This window comes from Lepus europaeus, chromosome X (assembly GCF_033115175.1).
Source record: "Lepus europaeus isolate LE1 chromosome X, mLepTim1.pri, whole genome shotgun sequence".
NCBI lineage: Eukaryota > Metazoa > Chordata > Mammalia > Lagomorpha > Leporidae > Lepus > Lepus europaeus.
Window position 1 is genome coordinate 57,032,416 of NC_084850.1, and position 21,635 is coordinate 57,054,050.

The 21,635-nt window shown below is 52.6% G+C and overlaps 1 protein-coding gene across 15 annotated transcripts in view; it reads right to left on the reverse strand.

Annotated features, from left to right (window-relative positions):
* Positions 1-21,635, reverse strand: part of LOC133753512 (uncharacterized) — a 212,508-nt gene that overhangs the window by 83,494 nt on the left and 107,379 nt on the right. For all 15 annotated transcript variants that reach the window (XR_009865069.1, XR_009865068.1, XM_062184180.1 and 12 more), the window contains exons 13-14: positions 19,408-19,484; positions 7,406-7,481 (exon numbers count right to left, since the gene is read on the reverse strand). Coding sequence is in view for 13 of the 15 variants with exons in the window: in XM_062184180.1 (XP_062040164.1) it covers positions 7,406-7,481; positions 19,408-19,484 (153 nt within the window). In the remaining 2 variants the exon portion in view is untranslated. The remainder of the gene's footprint in view (positions 1-7,405; positions 7,482-19,407; positions 19,485-21,635) is intronic.

The window sequence follows — 21,635 nt, forward strand, 5'->3', positions numbered from 1 at the left end:
GTGAGAAATGAATGGGACAGACAGGTTTTCAACACGATTTTGAGACCGTGACAAAACAGGGTTGGATGGATGAGTCTAGAAACTTCCTAGTATTCTCCTAAGAGAAGCTGACCTGGACATGCCTTTAGCATGAAGTAGCTGGCAAAGAGCATGACCCACCTTAGACTTCCTGCTCACTTGCCCCTGGGAGGCACCAGCTCACCAAGGAAGGGCTGTGTCCCCAGGAGAATGCACCAGGTTCCTGGGCTTAACAGACACAACAGAGAGGTGGTAGCAATGAAAAAGACCAGTGAGGTGTCTGCCCTGGGAGCACAGAGGGAATCACAGTCTAGTGGGGGTGGGGGTGCTACACCCAACCCTGCAGGGTTTATGCTGCATCTGCTGACATCTTGATCACCAGGGCCCTAGTGTGAGATCTGCAGAGCCAGGGACCTCAGACACAAAGGTGATTCTACATCCTTGGGTTCCATTCTGTGGAGGACACCATTATTTTTTTCAACCACAAAAGGCGGAGGGAGAGACAGGGAAGATGGGATGGTGCAATTTCTGGAGCAGCAGCGCCATCCAGCGGAAGCTGTTTCAGAATGAACTGTGTCCTCCAGCACATCCCACAAGGAAGGCTCCGGAAATGAGGAAGAGAGAGTTCAGTGCCCAGAGCAGGCACCAGCAAGGTTGGTGTGGAAAGTTGAGTGCTCGCCTCCCCACCCAGGGATCCTGAGAGGCCCGGCCTACAAGGCTAAAGATGCAGTGGGGGCCGGTCCTCAGGGGCCACCTTGGTGCACAGCCTGGAGCTGAAGCAGCTCAGGGCACTGTGTCTCTGCACAGGACGGGAGGCAGCAGGTCCTGACTCTCCCCACCAGGTCACAGCAGGGAGCCTGAGCAGCTCTGCTCCCCCTGCACTGTGTGAGCTTTACTCTCCCTGCCCTCCACACCCTGCAGGTCTCAGGAGCACAGCAGATTCCTGCTCCCTGATGTCACAGCTCCCTCAGCACAGGAGACACCTGACTGCCACTGAGGAGGAGCCCGCACACCTGTCACACTGATGACCACTGTTCCCCGCTGGACTGCATCTGTGCTCCTGCGGGGACCGGGGTCCTCCTGGGATGGCTGCCATGCTGATCGGGTCACCTATGAGGGGACAGAGGTAGGAAAATGCTCCAGTCCCTTTGGTGCTCATGTAACCACCGTTCCCTCAACAAGCCCCTGTATTCCTACCCAGGCAGTTTCTGGACCACTGGGAGTTACTAGACAATTCAGAACAGAAAGTGCTGCATCCTACTTCACTCCTAAGAAAAGAGGGACCAAAATGCCCACAGCTCCTGCTCAGACAAAATGGCTGAGGCTTCCACAAGCCCCACCCAGACATGGCCGCCACCAGGATCCGGACTCTTCCAGGCTAGGACACAGAGGTACAAGTCCCGGAGCTCAGCCCCTGCCACTGCCTGTGTCCAGAGCCTCAAGGGCCCACTCGCTGCAGGCAACCAAGTTACTCAGGGACTCCAAGGGGTTTGAGCCCCCTGCGGAAATGGCCTCAGCACCCACCTGCACCCTCACGTCCTGGGAAGCCAAGCCAGTTCTGAGCAGGCGCTCAGGCGCCAGCCTAGGAGTATCCGCAAATGAATTCCTCTTGATGGCAGTATTGCACCATAAATGCCATCTACCCTGTACCCGCTGGTCCTCCCTCCTCCCTTTGTGAAGGAAAAAAACAGCGCTGTCCAGTGGGTGCAAAGCAAAGCTGCAATCCACAAGGGCTACTCTGCCTGGTTCTGAGGGGAGCACCAGGAACTAAGGCAATGCACTAGGAGCTGAACCCATCTAGTGCCCAGGAATCCTGACCTCAGCAAGAAACTCTTGGGCTGCCCTCAAGACCGCCACTCAAGGGACACTCCTAAGGGCAACACCAGCAGGCATAGGCACAACACCTAAGCAGGCTGCACTGTCCCCAGGACAAATGGCTTCAGCCCTCTGGAATCAAGGCATAGGCCCCAGGACTCTTACCCAATCCTATACTGACAACAGTGGGTCAGACATTGTCACACAGCCCTGCCACGCCAGCTTTCCCAGGAGGTCCAGGACAGGCAGATATACTGACCCAGTCACTGACCAGTCATTTTGACATGAAGTCTCACCCAGGCACTCTTAAAGGGTCTGCAGCCAGAGGTACTGGGAAGGAAGAGAGGGAAGGGTTGCAGCCACCCCAGGACCACAGGCCTCAGTGCCTCTCTGCTCTCACAGGGCTCTCCTCTGCTCTGGACAATCAGGGTCCCACACTCGGGTCAGTGAGGACTGGAGCCAGGAATCCCAGCAAACATAACAACTCTCCTTGCACCTGACCAAGGATCGCTGCTTGAGAACTCCCAGGTTTGCAGAAGGAAACACATACTAGTGAAAACTCATGATTTAGGAGCAATCTCTAGCCACGGTGCATCACTCAGGAAGAAGTGGGGATGGAGAAGGAACAGGAATAAGTATGCATACATACACATGATTAAGGTGGGTGTCAGTGTCTTTAGAGGCAAGTAAGAATGAATGAATGAAAGGGCGGTTGTGTAATCGGGACACAGCCACAGTGGCACGTGGAGCTATCTGGGAAATGATGCAAATCCACGGGTTCCGCACACAGTCTCCTCCATGTGCTAAACACCCTGCACTCCTCCACACCAAGGAGACACAACCTGGTCCTAGTTCTTACAGAGGCTGAAACAACGTGGGTCAACTTCCCCTAATCCTTGTACAAAGGTCCCAGTCTGCTGAACCTGCCCTAGGTCCTGCCTGGAACCTGGATTGATTCTACTCCCACACGTGGCCAGGTTGGTTGTCTAAGAATACGAATTTGCTGACAGGTAAACAACACAGTCGTCATGGAAAAATGCATGAAAATACCAACAAGGCCTCTCCAGTACTACACAATCCTCTTATTCCTCCTCTGCCATTTCCTATTACACCAAGAATCAACGTGTGTCCACTTAGGTGAAGTGTGCAACCGGGTGTCCCAGCTCTGACAACTGGCTCTCCATGCTGAAAGGACTTTCCATGGATGGAGGTCTAGGCCTAAGGCATATGATCCAAAGAAACTGTCTCCATGAAGCCATGCTAAGAATGTACACTTGCAAACACAGCTGAAACCATTACCACTGCACAAGGAATAAAGCACAGGAAATAGCACCACTGCAAATACAGGTGGGCCCAGACCAACTACCTCCCGCTGGGAACTCTCTAACCTAGGCATTCTCCTAGTTCCTGGGAGGTCAGCCTAAACACCAGATTTCTAATGGTCAGACACAAAGACAGGAAGTGAGTTCCACCAGCTCAAAGACACTGGGGCACAGGAAGGTTGAAGATCCTTGACACTAAGACAGCAGGGCTTGAACACCTGGCTCCTCTTCTGGGCTGTACCCTGGACTTCAGATAAAAAGATTCCCACACAATGGGCATTCAGGAGGTGACCTAAGTGCTACAACCAAGACACACCTTCCCTCCTAGCAGCTGACTCAGGCCCCCAGTTGTTGTCCAAAACCCATCAGGGAGCTGCCAGAGAAAAGACATACTTATGATCCCAGCAATGGAAGGAATCTATTTCAACAGTGTCCACCAACATGGATTTGAGAAACAATGAATGTATGACAAAGCATAGACCCAAATACAGAGAAAGCATTAAGTATGCAAGAACGTGCATGACAACCCCCACAATGCTTTATAACCTCTAGGGCTGCTCCCTAGACCTTAAAATGTCCAAGGTTTTGGCTAGAGAAGGGCCTCCTGCCTCTCCCTGTGTTGGTGGTGATGGAGAGAGAAAGAGGAGCTGAGGGAAAAGTAGTCAGAAGCTGGAGAGCTCATTCTATCAGAGGCGCTGATTCACCTTCCCCAGACATGCAGGATGCTAGGGAAGATGACTGCACCCAGGCAGGTGTGGCTGCTCCCACAGTGTGATCAGGACACTGGGGAGCAGTCATGGTGACATTTGGATAGAAACACACATGGGAATGAAGTATCTACAGATGCACAAGTTATATCTAGTCTTCCCACTGAAAATTACTGTCGGAGACACAACATTTAAATGGGACAGCAACTGCCCAAGTACCCCAAAATTGGAAACATTCATTCTTGGGTTCCTGTATTTGGAATATGCCATTATTTTTTTCAGCCACAAAAGGCGGAGGGAGACAAGGGGAAGTCGGGACAGTTCCATTTCTGGAGCAGCAGCGCCATCCAGCGGAAGCCGTTTCAGAATGGCCTCTGTATCCTCCAGCACATCCCACAAGGAAGGCTCCGGAAATGAGGGAGAGAGAGTTCAGTGCCCAGAGCAGGCACCAGCAAGGTTGGTGTGGAAAGTTGAGTGCCGCCTCCCCACCCAGGGATCCTGAGAGGCCCGGCCTACAAGGCTACAGAACTCATGTGAGTCAGTCCTCAGGGGCCACCATGGTGCACAGCCTGGAGCTGAAGCAGCTCAGGGCACTGTGTCTCTGCACAGGAGGGGAGGCAGCAGGTCCTGACTCTCCCCACCAGGTCACAGCAGGGAGCCTGAGCAGCTCTGCTCCCCCTGCACTGTGTGAGCTTGACTCTCCCTGCCCTCCACACCCTGCAGGTCTCAGGAGCACAGCAGATTCCTGCTCCCTGATGTCACAGCTCCCTCAGCACAGGAGACACCTGACTGGCACTGAGGAGGAGCCCGCACACCTGTCACACTGATGACCGCTGTTCCCCGCTGGACTGCATCTGTGCTCCTGCGAGGACCGGGGTTTCCTGGGATGTGGTAGACAGGCTGAACAGATTACTTCTGAAGCGACAAGGAGGGAAATTGCTCCAGTCCCTTTGGTGCTCATATAACCTCCTTTCCTTCAACAAGCCCCTGTGTTAGTCTACCAGGTAGTTCCTGGGACACTGGGAATATCCCAGACGATTCAGCATAGAAAGTATTGCAACCTACTTCACCCCTAAGACAAGAGGAGACACCAAATGCCCACAGCTCCTGCTCAGACAAAATGGCTGAGGCTTCCACAAGCCCCGCCCAGACATGGCCGCTACCAGAATCCTGACTCTTCCAGGCTAGGACACTGTGGACACAAGTCCCAGAGCCCACCCCCTGCCACTGCCCGTGTCCAAAGCCTCCGGAGCCCACATGTTGCAGGAAACCGAGCAGCCCCGGGACTCCAAAGGCTTGGAGCCCACCGCGGAAATGGCCTCAACAACTGCCTGCACCCTCATGTCCTTGGGAAGCCAGTTCTGCGCAGGCGCTCAGCCGCCAGCCTGGCAGTATCCGCAAATGAATTCCTCTTGATGGCAGTATTGCTCCACAAATGCCATCTGCCCTGTACCCGCGGGTCCTCCCTCCTCCCTTCGTGAAGAAAAAAAAAAACGGTGCTGTCCAGTGGCTGCCCAGCATGGCTGCAATCCACAAGGGCTACTCTGCCTGGTTCTGAGGGGAGCACCAGGAGCTAAGGCAATGCACTGGGTACTGAACCCATCTGGTGCCCAGGCAGCCTGGCCTCAACAAGAAACTCCTGCCCTAGGGACCAACACTCAATGGGCGCTCCTTATGGCAGCACCAGCGAGGAAAGGCACAACGCCTAGCCAGGCTACACTGTCAGCATCACAAATGGCTTCAGCCCTCTGGAATGAAGGCATAGGACCAGGGGCTCTGACCCAATCCTATCCTACAACAGTTGGACTGAGACATTGTCACACAGCCCTGCCACGCCTGCTTGCCCAGGAGGACCAGGACAGGCAGATATACTGACCCAGTCACTGACAAGTCATTTTGACATGAAGTCTCACCCAGGCATCTTAAAGGGTCTGTACCCAGAGGTACTGGGAAGGAAGAGAGGGAAGGGTTACAGCCATTTGTGGACCACTGGCCTTAGCATTCTATTCTTATAGGGCTCTCCCCTGCTCCTGTGGACAATGAGGGTCCCACACTAATGCCACTCAGGAGGGCAGACAGGGGCCATACCAAACACAGCAACTCTCCGTGCACCTGACCCAGGGTCACGGCCTGAGAACTCCCTCTATTGCTAGAAGGAAACTCCTATTGGTGCTGACTCATCAATTAGGAGGAATCTATCCACAGTGCATCATTCAGACAATTGAGGGAATAGAAGACAAAGGGAGTAAGTAATCATGTATAGACAGGTTAAGGTGGGTATGAGAAGTGTCTTTAAAAGCAAGTGAGAATGAAATGAGTGAAGGGGTAGTTGTTTAATGAGGGGACAGCTGCACTTCCACATGAAGCTACCTGGAACAAAAGACCCCCCACTATCAAATTACCATCAGAAAGTACTTCAAGGCATGCAAACACAGCTGTTCCACACTGGACTTAGATGAGACCATGGGAAATATCCACAGTGGGCGCACACATGAACCTAGACCACCTTCCTTCAACTGTGGGGCCCTCTTACAAGGGCATTCTCACAAGCTGCAGAATGCTAACCACCAGGCCCCAACCAGTCAGACACACGAGGGAAGATGCAGAGGCACCAGCTCAGGTCATCTGGGAGCCTGAGCAGCTCTGCTCCCCCCCGCACTGTGTGAGCTTTACTCCCGCTGCCCTCCACATCCTGCAGGTCTCAGGAGCACAGCAGATTCCTGCTCCCTGATGTCACAGCTCCCTCAGCACAGGAGACACCTGACTGGCACTGAGGAGGAGCCCGCACACCGGTCATAGCTGATGACCGCTGATCCCCGCAGGACTGCATCTGTGCTCTTGGGGGTCTGGGTCCTCTTGGGCAGGCAGGCAGAACAGTTCACTAACTATCAGGACAGAGAAAAGAAAATGTCCCAGTCCCTACTGGTGCTCATGCAACCCCCTTTCCCTCAGCAAGCCCGTGTTCCTCCACCAGGCACTTCCTGTTCTACTGAGAGTCTCCCAGACAATTAAGACACTCAGGAGGTGAGACCGGGCAACACCAAACACACCGACTCTCCGTGCACCTGACCCAAGGTCACTGCCAAAGAACTCCTTATATTGGCTGAAGGAAACACATATTGGTGCTGACTCATGCATTAGGAATCTCTATCCACAGTGCATCATTCAGACAATTGAGGGGATGGAACAGGAAGGGGAATAACTATGCACATATAGACATGATTAAGCAGGGTGTGAGAAGTATCTCTACAGGCAAGTGAGAATGAATGAGTGAAGGGGTGTGGTTGTTTAATGGGGGCACAGCCGCAACTGCACATGGAGATACCTGGGTGGTAAAGCAAACCCACAGGTCCTGAACAGATTCACCTTCATGTATGAATCCACTCGGGACTCCTCCACACCATGGAGACACGACCTGGGATATTCCATAGGGAGTGCCAACCTTGGACCCAGGGAAATGAGCCAAGGCATCGTCCTCCTGGTCCTCCCATCTGAGGTGGGCCCTCTCACTTCCTGCTGCACCCACCATGCCCTGCTTCCTACCCAGGCCAGCTTCTGTGTCTTTGAGCAGGATGAGATGCCGGTTAGGGAAGTCTCCACTGTCCTCTCTTGGGATGGACTGCAAAAGGACGAAAGAGAGGAAATAATGAGAGAACATCCGGGAATTCATCCTTCATGAGGTTAGGACTCAATACACCCAGGAAAGCAACAACTCTGCCTCTGAAAACCACATTGTACCAGATCTTTATAAATAAATTCACGTGTGCCCAGAAAGCTAGGAGTGATCAGAGCTTATAATGCAAAACATTATGCAGACGTCCTTACTGCATTTGTTGTGTTCTACACAGCAAGATTGCATAGGAGAGCAAAGAAAGGGGAAATCAGTTCACTCAGGACCCCAATACAGCAAAAACTGCTTGGAAGGCCTTGTGCATTGGGGGGCCTTAATTCAGTGGGTTTTATGTAGACAGGCATATAAGATAAAACTGATCAGATTTGTGAGCTGGAAGATCCAGCCTTCACCACACCCCTGTGTGATCTCTTGCCCCTACCTGACCAAACTGTGCTCCCACCTGCCAATCAGACTAATTAACCACTCCTTGTGGACGTGGATTAAAGGCAGGAAACAAGGTGGGCCCGGCCTTTTTTCTCTTTGCCCTTCTTTTCCCCCTGCCCTCGATCCCCTTGTTGATCCACACCTTTGGGGCGCATGGCCTTCGGGACACCCGCTCTATGCTTCCTGGCCGACATGTTCCTCCATGTGACTGGCTTTGGGCCTGCTCTCTGCTGAGTTTGAATCCAGATTTCCTTTTCTCTTTTAGATATGCCCTCAGTCTCCTATGCATTTTATCACTGAATAAAAAGCTTAAAACTTATCATGTTGCCTGGGTTATTTGTGCCAGTATTCAGAATTCATCTCCAAATTCATGGAAAGAGCCCACACAGCTTACTAACTTCAGATAGATTCATAAGAAAATCGGTAATAGACTCATCCACAAAGGGTGGATGGACAGAAGGGAAATCAGACAGAATCCTGATCAGGACCAATACTAGGTCTTTCCAGAGAATTGTGCAAGCCCCGCCCAGACATGGCCACTACCAGGATCCCCAGCTCCGCCCGCTGGCCTAAGCCACCACAACCTAGAGCTCCGCCCAGTTGACCTGCCTGTGTTCAGGGCCTCCACGACCTACAGGTCACATGGGCCAAGGGAGCTCCTTGGCCATAGGGAGCTCTCCAGAGTATTCAGCCTAAACAGGCTGGCGACATACTTGGCTCCTAAGAGGAGGGGAAGAAGGAAAATGCCCACAGATCCTCCCAAGACAAAATGGCTGAGCTTTCTACAAGCCCCGCCCAAACATGGCCACCACCAGGCTGCTGAGCCCTGCTCAGCTGGACCACAAGGGCAATGCACCCTGGAGCTCAGGCCCTTGGGCATGCCTGTGTCTGGGCCTCCACAGCCCACATGATACGGGGTGCCAAGCTGGCCCTGGCCTCCAACAGTGCTGTACTGTCCCTGGGCATGGCTCCGGGACCCCTTTGCACCCTCACTTCCCTGCCAAACCAGTCTCCAGCAGACACTCAGCAGCAAGGGCTGGCGGGATACGCAAAACACTTCGACTTGATGGCAGTATTGCACCACAAATGGCACCTGCCTTGCCCCCACAAGTCCTCCCTCCGCCCATCCTGCAGCAAAAAAAAAATGCCCAGTGCTATACAGCAGGAACCCCAAATGGCTGCTGCCACATGGACTCTCCTCCTGGCCCTTAGATGAGCAGCTAACACAGCACTGCGTGCTGCACCAGCTTCATAAGCACACAGCCTGGTTGTAGTATACTTCCTCGCAAGATGCCCTCAGGTCACCCCAGCCATGGGATGGCACCTGCGCCTGGTCTGGGCAAACACACTGCATCCCACTTAGCTTCAGCCTTCGGAAATACAGTATAATGCCCGTGCCATGCTGGGACATGAGCTCACCCAGGCACAGTCTGACTCAGACCTTGTCACTGGACTATGACAGATGCCTTCTAATATGAGAAAGAGTCTTGGCATCCGGCTCCTCTCCTTGGCTGTTTTCTGGTCTTAGATAAAAAGGGTCCCACACAAGGTGCATTCAGAGGGGACCTAGGTGCTACAGTGAAGACACACACCTCCCCTCCTAGCAGCTGACTCAGGTTCAGAAAAGTTGTCCAAACCCCATCAGTGAGCTGGCAGGGAAAATACATTGACATGGGATACAATGAAAGCAGGCAAAGCGTAGACTCGAACACAGAGGAGTAGTACGTATGCAAGAACATGCAGGTGTGTGCCTGCTTAATGAACGTGTGAACATAGGAGTGAGTGAAGGGATATTGTGGGGGCTGAGTGGAGAAAACAATCAGATGTCCTGGAAGGAGCTGCAGAACCACTGCCACTATCCAAGGTCACCTGAGGGCTGGAGCCTGGGCTAATCCACCTGGGTGGCAACCTTGGGAACTCAGGGTGAGGCCACTACTACCACAGATCTCTGGAGGGGACCCAGGGCAAGACCCGGACTGTGCACTAGGAAGAACTGCCCCATCAGTGCTTGACATCCCCACAATGCCTTATGCCCTCTAGGGAAGCTCCAGAGTCTAAAATTTTCAAAGACTCTGGTGGAGAAAGTGCCTCTGGACCAGCCCACAAGATTTTAAATCATCCCTGACCCAGGGTTTGGTAAACAGGGTTAGTATCCCTGAAATCTTAACCCACATAAGACCACGTGGCAAAACGATGAACCTCAATGGGTGGAATGAATGAGGACAGAGGTTTTCAGCACTGTTTCAGAGTATGACAGAGTAGGGGAGGATAGATGGGTGTAGAACCTTCCTAACACACTCCAAACAGAAGCTGACAAGGACAAGGCCTTTAGCAGGAAGGAACGGGCAAAGAGCAAGACCCACCCTAGACATTATGGACACTGGCCCCTGGGAGGCACCAGCTCACCAAGGAAGGGCTGTGTCCCCAGGAGAATGCACCAGGTTCCTGGGTTTAACAGACACAACAGAGAGGTGGTAGAAATGGGAAAACAGAAGTGAGGTGTCTGCCCTGGGAGCACAGAGGGAATCATGGTCCAGTGGAGGTGGGGGTGCTACACCCAACCGTGCAGGGTTTATGCTGCATCTGCTGACATCTTGATGTCCAGGGCCCTAGTGTGAGATCTGCAGAGCCAGGGACCTCAGACACGAAGGTGATTTTGGCTCACTGCTATAAGGTACTAGGACCCATTAATGTGGCCGAGAAAGGAAAAGCCAGCAAACCCAACAGCCCAAGCCTCTGCTCCGCTAGGAGGTGAGACCTATAGCACTGAGGACAAGCCTCTGCCAGAGTCCCTGACCACTGAGTCAGCACTACAGCCCATAGTGGAGCTGGAGGTAATTGTCCCACTCACCCAGGCAAGGACACCTTGATAGAGGGTTCTGCTGGCCCCTAAAACCATGGTTCTCACCAAGATCCAAATCTTGATCCTTTATCCAAACACAGAAGCTAGTGCTTGCAGAGCCTGAAACAGCCTTGGGTCAACTTCCATAATGGTCATGGAAAGGTAGCAGTCTACCAAACCTGTCCTTGTCCCTATCTGGACCCTGGATTGATTCCATTCCCACACATGGCCGGGACGCTGTTCCAGAATACACATCTGAGTACCAGGAAACAAGACTGTACTGATGGAAGAAATGCATGAGAAACACCAGCAAGCCTTCTGCAGTACCACACACCCCTTTGATTCCTCCTCTGCCATTTTCCATTAAAGCAAGACTCAACTTGTGTCCATTCAGATGCAACCTTACCCTGGTGCCCCAGCTCTCACAACTGACTCTCCATCCTGAGAGGGCTCTCTCCATGAAGGGAGGTCCTAGGCCTAACTCCTAGGCATGACCTTGACTGTGCACTGGGAGGTACTGTTCCCATCAGTGTGCATGGCATCCCCACAGGGCTTTAGGCCCTCTAAAAGGTTGATGGTTTCAGCTAGAGGAGGTGCCTCCGGACTCTCCCTGTGTTGGCGGTCAAGAAGAGAGAGAAACGAGCTAAAGGAAAGGAAGTCAGAAATTGGAGAGGTCATCCTATCGGAGGGGCTGATTCACCTTCCCCAGACACGCAGGATGCTATGGAAGAGGACTGTGTTAGTAAACCGGCGCAGGTGCAGTCTCTTATCTGTGACGCGATCTACATCCTATACCCTGGTACCCGCCGCCATTACTGACATTCTATGCCCCGATACCAGCCTCCATTATTGAAAGCCAGGTAGTCACATGGCCCAAATTACCTGTGCCAAGCTCCACCCCCAACCTAATGGGATTGGCTAATTCCTACCTCACTGCTTACCCACTGGAAAAACTGTTAGACCCCCATCCCAGACACGCGGTCTCTCTCTCCTTCTGTAGGGTGTTCCCCAATAAACGCTTTCCCTTATTCCGGTGTTCAGTGTGTTTTGCGACGGCTAACATTAATATATAACAGACTGCACGGAGGGAGGTGTGGCTACTCCCACAGTTGTACAGGGGAGTGGTCATGGTGATATTCTGATCAAAACACATACAGATACACAGATTCTGTTTCTCGCCTTCCCACTGACATTCACAGTCCCTTGAGTCAGAATTCACCATGGGACAGCAAATGACCAGGTACCACAACACTGGAAACCTTCATTCTTGTGTTCCAGTATGTGGAAGACACCATTATTTTTTTCAGCCACAAAAGGCGGAGGGAGAGATGGGGAAGATGGGATGGTTCCATTTCTGGAGTAGCAGCGCCATCCAGCGGAAGCTGTTTCAGAATAGTATGCACTCATCTAGCACATCTCACATGCAAGGTGCCAAAAATGAGGGAGAGTAGAATCTGGGCTCACACAGAGGCAGCACCAAAGTTGTAGAAAGTGAGAGCTGGCCTCCCCCACCCAGGGATCCTGAGAGGCACGGACTGCAAGGCTGCAGAAGCGGTGGGGGCCAGTCCTCAGGGGCCGCCATGTTGCACAGCCTGGAGCTGAAGCAGCTCAGGGCACTGTGTCTCTGCGCAGGACAGGAGGCAGCAGGTCCTGACTCTCCCCACCAGGTCACAGCAGGGAGCCTGAGCAGCTCTGCTCCCCCTGCACTGTGTGAGCTTGACTCTCCCTGCCCTCCACACCCTGCAGGTCTCAGGAGCACAGCAGATTCCTGCTCGCTGATGTCACAGCTCCCTCAGCACAGGTGACACCTGACTGGCACTGAGGAGGAGCCCGCACACCTGTCACACTGATGACCGCTGTTCCCCGCTGGACTGCATCTGTGCTCCTGCGGGGACCAGGGTCCTCCTGGGATGGCCGCCATGCTGATCAGGTCACCTATGAGGGGACAGAGGTAGGAAAATGCTCCAGTCCCTTTGGTGCTCATGTAACCCCCTTTCCCTCAACAAGCTCCTGCGTTCCTACCCAGTCAGTTCCTGGACCACTGGGAGTCTCCCAGAAAATTCAGAATAGAAAATGCTGCACCCTACTTCACTCCTAAAACAAGATGAGAGATGAAAATGCCCACAGCTCCTGCTCAGACAAAATGGCCGAGGCTTTCGCAAGCCCCGCCCAGATATGGCTGCCACCGGCTCCTCGCTATTCCAGGCTATGTCCCGACTGCCACAAGTTCCGGAGCTCAACCCCCTGCCACTGCCTATGTCAAGAGACTCCAGAGTCCACTCATGGCAGGGAACCGAGCTGCCCTGGGACTCCAAGAGCTATGAGCCCTCCCTGGGGCATGTCAGGATCCCCCTGCACCCTACTTCCCTGCAAAGCTAGTACCGCGCAGGCGCAAAGCCAACACATAGAAGAATCTGCAAATGAATACCACTGGGTGGCAGTATTGCATCACAAATGGCCCCTTGCCCTGTACCCACAGGTCCTTCCTCCTCCCATTGTGAAGGAAAAAACCGGTGCTGTCCAGTGGGTGCCCAGCTTGGCTGCAATCCATGTGGGCTACTCTTCCTGGTTCTGAGGCAAGCAGGAAGAGCTAGGGCAATGCACTGGATACTGAACCAACCCTGAGTCCATGCAGCCTGGCTTTAGCATGCCACTCCTGGCTATCCTTGGGACCAATAAATGGACCCTCCTTAGGACACCCCAAGCAGGGGTAGGGCACCTGCACCTAGCCAGGGCTCTGACCCAATCCCATCCCAACAACAGGCAGACTGGACACTGTCACTGAATCCTGCCACACCAGTTTGCCCAGGAGGTCCAGGGCAGCCAGATCATCTGAATCAGTCACTGACGAGTCATATTCTCATGATGTCTCATCCAGGCACACTTAAATGGTCTGTAGCCAGAGGTACTGGGAAGGAAGAGAGGGAAGAGTTACAGCCATCCCAGGACCACAGGCCTCAGTACCTCTCTACTCTCACAGGGCTCCCCTTGGTCTGCAGACAATGAGGGTCCCACACTAAGGCCACTCAGGAGGGGAGACAGGGGCCACACCAAATACACCGACTCTCCTTGCACCTGACCCAGGGTCACTGCCTGAGAACTCCTTATACTGGCAGAAGGAAACACATATTGGTGCTGACTCATGAGTTAGGAGGAATCTCTATCCACAGTGCAACATTCAGATAACTCAGGGAATGGAACAAGAAGGGGAATAAGTACAAATGTACAGACATTATGAAGGTGGGTGTGAGAACTATCCTTAAAGGCAAATGAGAATGAATGAGTGGAAGAGTGGTTGTTTAATGGGGGCACAGCCACAACTGCACGTGGAGCTACCAAGCCCACAGGTCCTGACAGGGAGATCTACACGTGCAAATCCCCGCTGAACTCCTTCACGTCATGGAGACCTGGGTGTCCAGGCAGACATGGACAGGAGGCAGAGGAGGGCAGGCCTCACTGGTCGCCATATTTGAGACAAGGAGCTGAGTTTCTCTGGACTTGGCCCTGCTGAAAAACCAGGTGAGAACTCCTGATTGTCTGGAGCTAGACCTAAAGCAGCTCAGGGTTTCAAGTCCGTTTCTGTCCCAGTTGTGTGTCACTTTCTGGCACCCCTCAAAGAAAGTCTGCTCTTCATAGGCAGCATCCACCCTGGTCACTGCCTCTGCTGGCTCCTCCCACACTGCTAGGATCCCCACCCCTAGGGGGTTCTGTCATCCAGGCTCCTTCTGCTAAGGACAACTGCAGTCAGGGGCGGCTCTGTGCTCCTGCTGGGACCAGGAGCTCTAGGGAGGCTGAATGTAAGGATCTGAGCCAGATTCTGAGGAAGGGAAATGGATCAGTTCTGACTCTGCCATAAGCAGATTCTGAGACTGGAAGTTCTTTAGGAGGAGGCAGGTTCAAAGTTGAAAAAGTCCACTTGGGGCCTAGAGGTCATCAAAAACATTGACCCCAATGCACCAAGGCACAGGGGCAGAAGGGAAACCAGACAGAATCCTGATCAGGACCAAGCCTAGGTCTTTGCAGAGACTTCTGTAAGCCCCGCCCAGACATGGCTGCTACCAGGAAGTCAAGTTCCACTCCCTGGGCCAAGCCGCAACACACCATCAGCTCGGCAACTTGGCCTCACCTTTGTTCAGGGCTTCTACAACCTATAGGACATGCTGGCCCCAGACCCAAGAGCTCTGAGCTCTCACAGGTTCAGCCTTGAGACCTACCTGCAAACTCCTTTTTCTGCCAAGCCAGTCCTGCAAGTGCACATAGCTGCAAGTGCACATAGCCGCAAGCACTGGTGAGATGTGCAAAATGCTTCCTCTTGATGGCTGTGTGGCACCACCAATGCCATCTGCCTGCCCCCCCCAACATGTCTTCTCTCTGCCTTTGGTGCATCTAAAAAAATCCCAGAGTTGTTCAGCAGGAACCCAAAATGCCTGCTGCCCAGCATGGTCACCCTGCCTGATTCTGAGGGGAGCAGGAGGAGCTAACACATAGTACTGGGTGCTGTACTGACACCATAAGCACGCAACATGGTCAAGTGCACTCAGGGGCTGCACACGGGACAGCACACAGGGGAGTCTTTAAGGACACCCCAGCCATAGTAGGAACTCCATCCTACCCAGCTGCACCGTTTGCATTGCACTTGGCTTCAGCCCTTGGAAATCCATGCAAAGGCCCAACAGGCTAGGACACCTGTTACCCCAGGCACAGTCTGACTCAGACCTTGTCACTGGACTGTTCCAGATGCTGAGAAAGAGTGGCAGTGGGGCTCTCAGGAAACGTTGCATATATCCTCGGCCATGTTGTCACCAGGCACCTCCAGAACTGGTGTGAAAGCATGGGAGTGTGGACTGCCCAGGGGTGACACCTGGGAGTCTTGCCATACTAGGAAGCTAGTGGGAGGCAGGCCACCATGAGCATCATGATTGGCAGCTGAGCCAGAAGCACTGCATAGCAAGTTTCCTGCCACTTAACCCTTGGCTTAGAATGACAACCACTGTTAGGCAATCCAGGGCATCACCTTCATGGTGCACTGGGTTGACTCGGCCCCATCAATTCCTGATGACCCACAATGTCCACTCCCACCAGAGCTGATTCCAAGTCCTTAGGAGCATAAAGGTTCTGCCAGAATAGGTGCTTCTGGGCCTTCTCTGCGTTGGGTTCACAAAGAGAGAACAGGGGAACTCAGGCAAGAACAAGAGGGGAAATGCTGGCACTCATTCCACCACAATCTCTATGTTACCCTCACTAAGAAGGAAGAATCACACTGAGGATGACCGGATCCTGGGAGTGCTGTATAACGTCCACAACTGTGCTCAGAAAACTACAACGCAGGCATCCCATATGGATGCTGGCCAGAGCCCTAGCTGCCTAACTTCTTTTTATTTATTTTTTTTATTTAAAAGTCAGAGAGAAAATTACAGAGAGAGGAGAGGCAGACGGAGAGGAGAGGAGAGGAGAGGAGAGGAGAGGAGAGGAGAGGAGAGGAGAGGAGAGGCAGACAGAGGCGGGGAGGGGAGGGGAGGGGAGGAGAGGAGAGGAGAGGGAGAGAGGGAGAGAGGGAGAGAGGGAGAGAGGGAGAGAGGGAGAGAGGGAGAGAGGGAGAGAGGGAGAGAGGGAGAGATCTTCTATCCACTGGTTCACTCCGCAACTGGTTGCAACAACCGAAGCTGTGCTGATCCAAAGCCAGGAAACAAGAGTTTCTTCCGGGTCTCCCAATTGGGTGCAGAGGCCCAAGGACTTGGGCCATCTTCCACTGCTTTCCCAGGCCATAGCAGAGAGCTGGATCGGAAGTGGAGCAGCTGGGACTTGAACCAGCGCCCATATGGGATGATGGCAATGCAGGCAGCAGTTTTATCCACAACGCCACAGTGGCAGCACCTGCTCTACTTCTGATCCAGCTCCCTAATAATGAGCTTAGGAAAACAGAGATAGATGGCTCAAGTCCCTGGGCCACTTTATCCATGAGGAAGACCCAGATGGATTTCCAGGGAACCGCCTTCCTTCTGGCCAACATGGCCATTGCGGCCATTTGGGGAGTGAACCAACAGATGGAAGACCTCTCCTGCTCCTGCTCTTTCCTTCACTCTCTGTTAACTCTGCTTCTCAAATAAATAAAACAAGTGGTTATGAAGATAATCCAGTGAAAATAAGTACTGAGGTGATAGAGCCACAGATGCATGTATTTTGTTCCTGGGTTTTCCAGTAACATTTATATGCTCCAAAGACAGATGTCAAGTAAAAAACACCATATACTGAGGGACCTCAACACAGTAAACCTTAATGCTTGGGTTTCTATGTTTGGAGGATGCAAACAATTTTTTCAGCTACAAAGGGCGGAGGTAGAGATGATGAAGAAAGGGGGGGTTACAATCCTGGAGCAACAGTGCCACCCAGCGGAAGAAGTTTCACAATGGCGTACAGTCCACCCATTACAGGTCCAAGGCTTCTGAAATGAGGAAGTGTGGACGCCATTCCTGGTTGGAGAGCAGGTGTGAAGAGTGATACAACTGGGCTCTCCCACAAATGGATCTTGAGTGACAGAGAGCTAGGGCTCTGTCCAGCATCCATATGGGATGCCTGCATTGTAGTTTTCTGTGCACAGTTGTGGACCTTATACAGCACTCCCAGGATCATGTCATACTCAGTGTGATTCTTCCTTCTTAGTGAGGGTAACATAGAGATTGTGGTGGAACAAGGCTGCAGAAGCGGTGGGGGCCAGTCCTCAGGGGCCGCCATGGTGCACAGCCTGGAGCTGAAGCATCTCAGGGCACTGTGTCTCTGCACAGGGGGGGAGGCAGCAGGTCCTGACTCTCCCCATCAGGTCACAGCAGGGAGCCTGAGCAGCTCTGCTCCCCCTGCACTGTGTGAGCTTGACTCTCCCTGCCCTCCACACCCTGCAGGTCTCAGGAGCACAGCAGATTCCTGCTCCCTGATGTCACAGCTCCCTCAGCACAGGAGACACCTGGCACTGACTGGCACTGAGGAGGAGCCCGCACACCTGTCACACTGATGACCGCTGTTCCCCACTGGACTGCATCTGTGCTCCTGTGGGGACCAGGGTGCTCCTGGGATGTGGTAGACAGGCTGAACAGATCACCTATGAATGACAGAAGAAGGAGTCCTACTGGTGTTCATGTAATTCCCTTTACTCAACAAGCCCCTGTGTTCCTCCACCAGGAAGTTCCTGGCCACTGGGAACCTTCCAGACAATTCAGCATAGAAAGTTGGTACTCCACTTCACTCCTAAGAGAAAGGAAGGTAGGAAAACCTCCACAGACCCAGATCAGGACAAAATGGCTGAGGCTTCCACAAGCCCTGCCCAGACATGGCCGCCACCAGGCTCCGGAGCTCTTCCCTGCTAGGTCACAGTGCCAGGAGTCCAGGAGCTTCGACCCCTGGTACTGCCTATGTCCGGGCTTCCAGAGGGGAAGTGGGGAACCAAGCTGTCCCAAGCCTTGAAGGGCTCAGAGCTCTAGGGGAGACATGGACCCGGTACCCTCCTACACCCTAACTGCCAAGCTAGTCCTGCGCAAGCGCACAGCTTCAAGTCAGCGGGATCCGCAAATATTCCTCTTGGTGGCAGTATTGTACCACAAATGCAATCTACCCTGTATCCGCGGGTCCTCCCCCCTCCCTTTGTGCAGGAAAAAACACCCAGCACTGACCAGCTAGTGCCCAGCATGACTGGAAACCAGCGGGATGGCTCCACTTGGTTTCTAGGGAGCAGGGGGAGCTAGGGCAATGCATTGTGTGCTGAACCCACCTGGAGCCCAGTCAGCCTGGCATCAGCACAACTCACAATGCATGGTCCTTAGGGCATCCCCAGTGGGGTAGGGCACCTGCACCTAGCCAAGCAATACCACTGAGCCCTGCTACAACAGCATGCGCCAGATGTCCAGGGCAGCCAGATACTCTGAATCAGTCACTGACAAGTCATATTCACATGATGACATGATGTCTCATCCAGGCAGACATAAAGGGTCTGTACACAGAGGTACTGGGAAGGACATGAATAAAGGGTTACATCCATCTGAGGACCACAGCCCTCAGTACCTCTCTACTCTCACAGGGCTCTCCCCTGGTGTGCAGGCAATGAGGGTCCTACACTCAGGCCACTCAGGAGGTGAGACCGGGCAACACCAAACACACCAACTCTCCGTGCACCTGACCCAGGGTCACTGCCTGAGAACTCCTTAAATTGGCAGAAGGAAACACATATTGGTGCTGACTCATGAATTAGGAATCTCTATCCACAATGCATCATTCAGACAATTTAGGAAATGGAACAGGAAGGGGAATATATATATAGACATATATATAGACATGATGAAGGAGGGTGTGAGAAGTATCTTTACAGGCAAGTGAGAATGAATGAGTGAAGGGGTGGTTGTTTAATGGGGGCACAGCCACAATTGTATGTGGAGCTACCTGGATGGTAAAGAAAACTCATGGGTCCTGGACAGGGTCATCTCCATCTTAGAATCCACTCTGCACTGCTCCACACCATGGAGACACACACAACCTAGGACTCTCCTTAGGGAGTGCCAACCTTGGACCCAGGGAAATGAGGCAAGGCATCATCCTCCCTGTCCTCCCATCTGTTGTGGGCTGTGTCACTTCCTACTGCCCCCACAATGCCATGCTTCCTACCGAGGCCAGCTTCTGTGTCTTTGAGCGAGATGAGATGCCGGTTAGGGAAGTCTCCAGTGTCCTCTCTCTGGGATGGGCTGCAAAAAAACAAAAGAAAGGAAATAAGGAGAGGACATCCGGGAATTCATCCTTCATGAGGTTAGGACTCAATGTACCCAGGAAAGCATAAACATGGCCTCTGAAAACCACACCTTACCAGAAAGGTAGCAGTGGTTAGGGTTTATAATGTAAAAAGTTATGATGTCTGAAGGGACCTGTAGACAGACTTAATCCTTCTGTTATTTTCTACACATTAAGATTCCACAAGGAGAGTAAAGAGAAGGAAATCAGTTTCCTCAGTATCCCAATACAGCATACACGGCTTGGAAGACCTCATGCATTTGGAGCCTCTGCCAGAGTCCCCGGTCCCTGAGCCAGCACTATTGTCCAGAAAGGGGCTGGAGGCAATTGTCACACTCACGCAGGCAAGGACACCCTGCCAGAGGTTTCTGCTAGTCCCTAAAAACATGGTTGTCACCAAGGTCCAAATCATGATTCTTTACCATTACAATGGACATTCATGAGACCACGGGAACTAGGATGACTGGGAACACGGTTGAGCCCACACCACCTCCTTCCTACCTGGGACTCTCTATCTGGGCATTCAGTTTCTGGACATTCATCCTGACTACCAGGTCTCCAACAGTCAGACACAAAGAGGGGAAGGAAGTGAGTACCACCAACTCAGACACTGGGAGAGAGGGAAGATTACGGATCCTCAACCCTAAGACAGCAGGGCCTGAGCACCTGCCTCCTCTCTATGGCTGTTCCCTGGTCTTCAGATAAAAAGGATCCCACGCAATGGGCATTCAGGAGGTGACCTAGGTGCTACAGCCAAGACACACACCTCCCCTCCTAGCACCTGACTCAGGTCCTCAATTGTTATCTAAACCCCATCAGTGAGCTGGCAGGAAAAATACATAGACATGATCCCAGTAATGGTGGAATCTTTTTGAACAGTGTATATTCCAACACATATATGGTAGACCATGAATGTAAGGCAAAGCATATACCCAAACACAGAGAGTATTACGTATGCAAGAACGGGCAGGTGTGTGCCTGCTTAAATGAATGCATGAACAAAGGAGTAAAAGGCTATGGGGCGCTAAGTGGAGACAACAACCAGATGTCACACACAGCCCCTGGAAAGAGCTGCAGAACCTCTACCCCTACCCAGGGCTCATCCACTTGACCCAAGGGTGGCAACCTGGGGAACTCAGGGTGAGGAAATTACCTCAGATCCCTGGAGGGGACCCAGGGCAAGACCCAGACTGTGCACGGGGAGGAATTGTTTCCATCAGCACCATAAAAGGTGGAAGTCCCTGCCTCTGGGTCTCAGAGTGTTGGGGTCACGAAGACAGAAGAGAGAAGGGACACAAAAATAAGTTTAAAAGTTGGGTAATAATTCTCTCAAAAAACTGAACTGAATGCAGGATGCTACGAAAGAACACAAAATACAGCAAGGTGGGATTAATTTCCAAATTATGCACAGGAAACACAATGATATTCTGACCAGAACAAATACGTGAAGCATATACATACAGCTACACAAATTCGGTTTCTTGTCTTCGCGCTAACATTTATATTCTCAAGAGAGAGCATTCACTAAGGGACAGCATTGCCCTGGTACCCCCAACACTGAAAAATCTTCGGGTTGGGTTCCTGTATTGGAGGACACCATTATTTTTTTCAGCCACAAAAGGCGGAGGGAGAGATGGGGAAGATGGGATGGTTCCATTTCTGGAGCAGCAGCGCCATCCAGCGGAAGCTGTTTCAGAATAGCGTCTACTCTGTCCATCTAATCCCATGTGGAAGGCTCCAGAAATGAGGAAGACTGGGATCCCAGGCTCACAGGCAATAATCACCAGAGTTCATATAGAAAGTGAGAGAGCTGGACTCCGCCACCAAAGGATCCTGAGAAGGTCCTATTGGTGCTCCTGCAACCCCCTTTCCTTCTTCCCTAGGCAAGCCCCTATGGACCTTCAACAGGGGCCTCCTTAGACACAGGAAGCCTACCAGGGAATTCAGCTTGGACATGGTGGCACCCTATTTCACTCCAAAGACAAGGGGAGGGAGGAAAATGCCCACAGCTCCCGCTAGGACAAAATGGCTGAGGTTTCCACAAGCCCCGCCCAAACATGGCCACTACCAGGCTGCTGAGCTCTGCTCCGCTAGACCACAAAGGCAAC